Here is an 8,060-nt window from a genome sequence, read left to right as displayed (position 1 = left end):
TAGGATTAACTTCATCTCTACAACCAGTAACTGTGACCAGTAACTTTTTATTTCGTTGGCACGTTATATTCAGCAGTTTCATTTCATGCTCTACCTATAAATCTATGCAGATCCTCAGTCCGCATTTAACTAAGCCTCCAAGTCTTTGCATACGTTGTATACATAAAATTACTTGCAAAAACCGATGTGAACAAAGAGAGAGAGAAAACCTATGCGGCCACCATCGGTGCCGATCTTATAACTCCCGCTGCATTATTTAACACAACTGATGTTTGCTTTGTCACCAAAGCGGTAACCGATACTATAAAACAGCAACTGCTCGCGCCAATAATTAAGCGCAGCCGCACTCGCTCTCTGCCAAGGCTTACGCTAGCAGGCTCACACTACGACGCGTAAGTGGCGGCAGCGAACTCAGAAGTAGTCTGCGGCACGTGGAGATCGTCCCACGCATGCGCCGGTGGATCAAGCGATGACCTCCGTTTGAGTCGGCGTGAGAGTGAGGCTCGAGCCACCGGGCCGGAAAGCAAGTGCGGCTGCGCTGAATTATTGAGGCGAGGAGGAGGCGGTTCTTGGCCCTCTTTTGGAGGACCCCCCCCACCACTCCCAGTAGGTAGTAGATCATTGAGAGGGCTCGTACCTGTGTATCCTCTACTTTCAACCCGTATGTCGGATCAACGCGACAAATCGCGCAGTTTTACTTTTCTGCCGGAGACAGGAAGTTGCGTCAGAGGGGACGAAGCCCGGGAAAAAGGAAAGCTGCGGGAATGGTGGTAGGTGACCTCAGGTATGGGTTTGACTATAAGAAGGGGAGGTTAGGCTGATCCACGAATGCGTGCGACTTGTTATCTCTGAAAGTTTCTCTGCTAAAGGGGTGGCGAATGGTAGAACAGCCTCCCCGTGGTTGTTAACCAACCAGATTTTGGCTAGTCTGTCCGATGTTTACAACGAGAAGCTGAAATAAGGTTTGCTGGCTCTCTCTTGCAGCTGTCCCTTTACTACTGCTATGGTGCTACCAGATGCATGCAGCGCGCTGTACATTAAACACGCAAGAGACAGCCCCTGCTCGAAAGAGCTGATAATCTAAATTATGATAGACACTCAAGACCTGTCGCCTGCATTATCTGTATGAAGCAATGATATCCCCCTACCCCATAGATCCAGGAATCCTGTATTGAAGGAGGAAGAGAGATCAGCATAGCTTCAGCGCAGGTGTGTGGGAGGCAGGTCTCCCCTCCCGTGTCATTTACTATGGCTATTACCAAGTTTGGAGTCGGGGCACTACAATGGGTGTAAAGGGAGATGAAGGATTTGAGAGTGGGACAATGGGAAGGGGGGAGGAATAGAGATAAAGGGGGAGGAGTTGCTGCTGGACTTGGGGAAAACAGCAGGAGTGGAAAGGAGCTGGACCATGGAGATGGGAGAATGCTGGTCAAAAAAGCATGGGATAAACACATAGGATCTTTAATTAGAAAACAAATGGTATAAATTACACTTCCCCCTCCCCATTCGCAGTTTCTGCATTCACGATTTCACATAATCACAATTTTTTTTCTGGGGAGGGGGAAAATTTTAAAAAACATATTTTTTACCTCCCTGCCGCCTTCCCAGCCTTACCTGGTGGTCTAGCGGCTTTCGGGGCAGGAGCAATCTTCCTTCGCTCCTGCACCGTGCAGATTGCCATGAGGAAATGGCTGTAGGGAGTTCCCGTTGTAGTCTCGAGAGACTGCGGGAACTCACAGCAGCCATTTCCTCATGGCGGTCTGCACGGGGCAGGAGCATAGGAAGATCGCTCCTGCCCCGAAAGCCCTCTAGACCACCAGGTAAGGCCGGGAAGGCGGCAGGGATGTGGGGGTGGGTCAGAGGTGGATAATCGCAGTTTTTCGCCATTCGCAGTCCGGCTCTGCCCATATCCCCTGCGAATAATGAGGGAGAAGTGTAAAGAACTAAGGCTGATATTGGACAGACTTACAGTCGACTCCACCTAAGTGCACATTGGTTAAGTGCATGCTTCGGTTATCCACACCCTACCACCACGGTCCTGTTTTTTTTTTTTTTACATTAAAGTCAACGGATGTAAACTCCAGATATTTGCAATTCGGATAAGCACACATTCCGCTTATGCGCACTGATGTCATAGGTCCAACCTCTATTTCACGTTACGTTCACTCCGGTTAAATGCACTCACGTTCTGACTGGGAATGGCTAGGCTTCACACAGCAGCTTAAGCGCTGGGACAGCTGGGAAAGTGAATGCTTCGCTTCCACTCAAGCTGTAGGGCATAGCTTTCCTGTACTTTAGGCTCCAGCAGTCCACGCGCCATATTTAAACTGAGCTGCCTTAGCTACAGCCTCCCCCTACCCTACCCTCACTCCTATTAAGTGCATACTCCGTTTAAGCGCATGTGGCGACCCGGTCCAAGGGGTGTGCACTTAAGCGGAGTTGACTATATTCTTTGTGCCTCATATATGGTGATTCAGTGTAGGGTGTGCTGGAGAGGGCAATGAGAACTCCAGTAACTTAGAACATGAGGAAGTTACTGGCCAGATTTTACAGTAAATATCCTGCAAACAATGGGATGGTTGGATAGGCTGGAGTGAGCTTAGATGGCAACTTCAGCAGTTGGAACCTAGGACAGTACCAGGTGGACTTTAGTCTGTGGCCCAGAAATATAGAAGAAAAGATAAGTTAATTTAATCATGTATTTTTAATGAGAATAACTAATGGACAGACTGGATGGACTGTTGGTCTTTTATTACAGCACTGTCTTTTATTACATTACTATGTTGAGGAGGAGGAAAGAAGGGGGTGTTGGATTTGGGGGTGGGGAGAGAGTGAAGATGCTGGAATGGGAGGGCTGGGGTAGGGTTACCAGATATCCAGATTTACCTGGACATCCCCCTGGACTGGAGGGAGTTTGTCCAGGTTTTGGACTCTCTCCAGTCCAGCGCCCACCCCAAAGTCAGGTATGACTCTCTGAGTCTTCCCTGTCCCCATATACCTCCAGTGCTGCAATTTCAAAACTTTGGGCAGCTGGGAGCATGAGCAACATGATCCTGCTGCCATCGGCCTGCCCCGGAAGCCTTCAATCTGACTTTATATTTTTGATTTAATATGATGAATATGGTTATGTACTTTTGCCTTAAATTTTACTTTCTGTACAAGTTTATACTGGATAAATAATTACAAAATGATAAATAAAAATAAATAAATAAATACCTGATAAAAATCATTTTGTCAAATTATAGTTCTTAATATCTTAAGATGGTTTTTAAAATCTTATTTTTTTTCCCTTGTTTGATGTAGAGTTCATAGAATGCAGATGCCTGGTACTGGTTCTGTGCACCTAAGCGAATGGCAGAAGAATTATTTTACACTGACCTCTGGCACCTGCTCTCCGGCGCAAAAGGCAGACATTCACCGTGCACATCTCTTGCAGATACAATATGCCTGGGCCAGTTCTGAGATCTCTGAAGCAGCAGCAGGCAGCCTGTTCAAGAAATATGCAGAGAATTATTCGGCAGTTGTCGACTCTGACAAGGCAGGAACTGGCTTGAATAACTATGCAGACAGTATCCTGACTTTGGCAAAACATCAGCGAAATGACAGTGATAAGTGGCTGTCCAGCTTGACACCCAAGAGCATTTTAAAGTTAAAAAGTGTTCAAGAGATGATCCAGGCTGGTGAAAGAGGAAAGCGGTCTCAGTTGGCACTTTCAGATGCCTCTATAATTGTTGGTAATGATGTCAGTGGTGGCGGAGATGCAGACCTTGGAAAGATTAATGCCTGTCACAGCTCTGCAGATAGAGAACACCAGGCAGGCTCATCACAGTGTAAGAAGTTCGATGTGTCAAACCATACTTCACCATTGAAGCCAGCTGTGAGCAGTGTCCCTCCTGTAGTGGCCAGGCCTACAAATACTTTTCATTCCTTTTCCACACTCCCAAATGGACAGGCTAGCAACAAATGTTTTAGTGCAGTTCCATTGTTTGGAAATAACAAGGGTCCAGACACTAACTTTCCCAAAACAGCTAATCAGTGTGACTTGGAACACACCTCGTTTTCAGCCAATCAGCCTTCACTTGCTGCAGGGATCATGCATTTAGGAAAGCGTAAGGCTCTTTATGATTGCAGTGCTGAAACAGTTTTGAGTCCTGGCCACTTAAAACTCTCAGATAACCGTGAGGCACAGTCTTTTGTGGGAAATGGAAACGAAAACCAAGAAAGCTCAACTATATTTAAAACTGCTAAAGAGCAATTATGGGTAGATCAACAAAAGAAATATCACAACCAGCCCCTCAGAGCACCTCCCCCAGCCTTTGGTGGTGCAAAAAAGTCCTTGGGTGCTGCTCGATCTAGGGGACTGCATGGCAAGTTTGTCCTTCCAGTTCCAAAACAGTCTGGTGGGGATGCAAATGGAAGCATGCAGACTAAATCTCATGGGGTAGGACCTACAGAGTCAACCCATCCTATGGATGAGCGTTTGAAAAACTTTGAACCAAAGATAATTGAACTCATCACTAGTGAAATTATGGACCATGGACCCCCAGTAAATTGGGATGACATTGCCGGACTTGAATTTGCAAAATCAGCTATAAGAGAGATTGTAGTTTGGCCTATGTTGAGGCCAGATATCTTTACTGGGTTGCGTGGTCCCCCTAAGGGAATTCTCCTCTTTGGCCCCCCTGGGACAGGGAAAACTCTTATAGGTAAGTGCATTGCGTGTCAGTCCGGTGCCACCTTCTTTAGCATCAGCGCCTCTTCTCTGACATCCAAGTGGGTGGGTGAAGGGGAAAAGATGGTTCGCGCTCTGTTTGCGGTGGCACGATGCCACCAACCTGCTGTAATATTCATTGATGAAATTGACTCGCTTTTGTCTCAGCGAGCAGAAGGAGAACATGAATCTTCCAGAAGAATAAAAACAGAGTTTCTAGTGCAGTTGGATGGAGCAACTACGACCTCGGAAGACCGCATTCTAGTAGTGGGAGCAACTAACCGTCCACAGGAGATCGATGAAGCAGCTCGAAGGAGGCTGGTAAAAAGATTGTACATCCCTTTACCAGAAACATCAGCCAGGAAACAAATAATAGTGAATCTGATGTCAAAGGAGCACTGTTGCCTCAGTGAAGATGAAATTCAGATCATTGTTAAGCAGGCAGCTGGCTTTTCTGGGGCAGACATGACACAGCTTTGCCGAGAAGCTGCCCTGGGCCCCATTCGCAGCATTCAGATTTCTGACATCTCAACCATTACAGCAGACCAAGTCCGTCCTATTGCCTATGTTGACTTTCAGAGCGCTTTGCAAACTGTGCGCCCTAGTGTAGCTGCCAAAGATCTAGAACTGTATGAAACCTGGAACAAAACATTTGGCTGTGGCAGATGATAGAAGTGGAGTCATTCTGCAGAAAAAAAATAAGAGGTTCTTAGCAAGAACTTGAAAACTCCTCCCTTTAGTTGTTATGTTTCTAGTGAATGATAAAGTTAAAACACTTTATAAATTGGTGGCTGCAGGGATCATGATATCTTGTACTTCCCAGTCACCCTGCTGGATTAGTGATTTCCCTGCCATCACTCATACTGCTGCTGTTTTAGGAGAATTGTTGAGTTTTCAATAAATACCATTCTTTTATGTTACATTTTGGGAACAAAATGCAATGTTCACGGTGATGGATCACTGTCTACAGTAAAATAATTAATATAAAATGTAGAATAATACTTTCTTTGAAATTTGGTGGCCTTTTACAGCTATTTGTGTTGGATTGCATTGTCCGTGATTATGTTGTTGATGACTGGATGAAAGGGGGGAAAAGGAACTGACTTTCCCAAAGTAATAAAGCACTGTTTTTGTGTGATACTGAAAATACTGTACTGTCCCTAAAGCAGGCCTCAACAAGTTTTTACAATCTAGGAGCCAGTCCCAAAACATAGGAACCACAAGCTGAAGCCTTTTTTTGTTTGTTTCCTCTTCCACACCCAGCGTTCACACTGAAATGTATATGTGTGTTTTGGAGGGGGCAGACTCCCCTCTGTAATCGGCATCAGTTCCATTAGAAACTGATTTACTTAAGGCTTTTTTCCCTTTCTATGACTGAAAGTGTAATAAATCAGTCCCTTAAGGTACTGTTACCTAATCACTTTCAAAAACCAGGAGTTTCCCTTCTGGAAACATGTCAGCAGTGTGAAATTACCCACCTGAGTCAAAGAGGTAATGGTCTCTGTTTCACCTATCATTATGGCATGGGTTCCCACTTCTCTTCATAATACCACTCCCCGCCCCCCCCCCCCCCCCCCAACACACACACACCAGCCTTCATATTGCTAGCTGCAGGCAAAAACAGTACATTTCCTACTTTCCCACAGCAGTTCAGTCCACTAAAACTTGAGCCGCAGGAAGTTCAGGACTTGAAACAGCAAGGGTACCTGAATTTCCTATATCATGTGGCTCAAGATTAAAGAGCTGAACTGTTGTGGGCAAGTAGGAAATTTGTTCTGCACCAGCACAAAAAAGTGAGGGCAAGAAATCTCAAGTGCCAGAGTGCAATTTCTAGATGACGTGATGACCTGGTGCCTGGGATTTCTCATGCTTTACCTTAAAGTGCTTTAATGCACACTAACAATGTTTCTAACTTGTTCCGCTTTAGAAACAGGTAATAAAGAATGTCAGCAGACATTCTTTATTACCTGTTTCTAAAGCGGAACAAGTTAGAAATATTGTTATTGATGAATGAATGTGTAGCATTACTTTATAGATACACACTAAGGCATAAATTGAAGAAATAGTGCCAAAATTTAGGTTCCAAGATGATGCTTGCTAAGCACAAATTCTATAGTGGTAGTTGTGTGGAATTACTGTTTAAAATACTAGCGTAGTTCTGCATCTAACCACCTAATCTTAGGCACAAGCACGTATACCAGCTCAAAGGTGTGTAAGTGGTCATGCTTAATCATAGGCAGATTGGTGCATGCATGATAATTTATAACCTGTATGCCTAACTGCTTGACACATCCCCACCCTCTTTAAGCCCCTCCCATCTCCACACAGCTGAGTGCTGTGGAATTTGAGTGTGTAGGTATAGAATGGCAACTAAGAGCAGTTATGCATGTAACTGCTAATTGATGTTAATTAGCATTGATGGTAGCCAATAATTGGCAAACTCCAATTAACAGCCAATTTTTGAATTAGATTGCACGTAGAGAATGACATGGGAACAAATTTGCCCCTATCTCTGCTGGATCTCAATTTCCCATCCTGTCCCTGCCCCATTTCTGCAAGCTCTGCCCTCATCTGCACAAGTCTTAAACACTTTAAAATCATAAGTGTTCAAGGCTTGTGCAGTTAAAGCAGAGTTAGCAGGAATGGGACAGGGACGGGGTTATTAAGATCCTGGGGGAAGGGGACAAATTTGTCTCTGTGTTAGTCTCTAATTGCATGTGTAACTGACTTTATTCTTTAAATTTATGTATGCAACTTTATACACTAAGCATAAATTTGAGCACCCAACTTTATAGAATTAGGGGGTAAACATACTGAACATTTATCTAGTTAAAGGGGGAATTTCTTTACATGTGATCCTTCCTGTAAGGGTCTTTCTTGGAATCAAATCTACCCTTCAGATTCTAGGATACTTGTGTGTTGCAGTCCAGACATATTTTGTTTGCTTTACAGTGGGCATCCAGAAGCAAAAGCTAGGGTAGTCGGCTTAAAAGTCAGTTCCTTATAGAGTAGAATCCCGATTATCCAATACTCAAGCAACCAGCACTCTCACCCAACCGTCCCCCCCCCCCCCCCAAAAAAAAAAAAAATCTTCCTCTCTCCTTTGCCTGAACTAGCAGTGGCAGCTGATCAGCAGAGGCAGTGCTGTAAACAGGTGGTTCATGGCCAGCCCCAGTAAGGCCTTTTCTCTGCTGCTTCACTTCTGACATGACAGAGGAAATTCGGCCCTGCCAGGGCTGGTCGCAAGGAGCCAGTTTACAGCGTTGCCTCTGCTGACCGGCTGCTGCTTTGGATGTGGAGGGTGGGGTTGGCATGTCAGGACTGCTTCAAATAAGTGAGGGGGGAGGGA

The 8,060-nt window shown here is 45.1% G+C and overlaps 1 protein-coding gene across 4 annotated transcripts; it reads left to right on the top strand.

Annotated features, from left to right (window-relative positions):
* The first annotated feature begins 364 nt into the window (after positions 1 to 364).
* On the top strand, positions 365 to 5,849 carry FIGNL1 (fidgetin like 1). Of its 4 annotated transcripts, none has more exons than XM_033930498.1 (2): positions 365 to 606; positions 3,304 to 5,849. In XM_033930498.1, the coding sequence occupies exon 2, from the start codon at positions 3,314 to 3,316 to the stop codon at positions 5,378 to 5,380; it is 2,067 nt and encodes a 688-aa protein (XP_033786389.1). In that variant the 5' UTR covers positions 365 to 606; positions 3,304 to 3,313; the 3' UTR covers positions 5,381 to 5,849. The 4 variants fall into 4 exon arrangements, with proteins under 4 accessions (XP_033786389.1, XP_033786388.1, XP_033786387.1 ...); XM_033930497.1 differs by having other exon boundaries at positions 365 to 770; XM_033930496.1 differs by having other exon boundaries at positions 365 to 784.
* Positions 5,850 to 8,060: the final 2,211 nt, after the last annotated feature.

This window comes from Geotrypetes seraphini, chromosome 2 (assembly GCF_902459505.1).
Source record: "Geotrypetes seraphini chromosome 2, aGeoSer1.1, whole genome shotgun sequence".
In the NCBI taxonomy this organism is placed as follows: domain Eukaryota; kingdom Metazoa; phylum Chordata; class Amphibia; order Gymnophiona; family Dermophiidae; genus Geotrypetes; species Geotrypetes seraphini.
The sequence above is the reverse complement of the archived record's forward strand: the minus strand, read 5'-3'. Positions and strand labels throughout refer to the sequence as shown.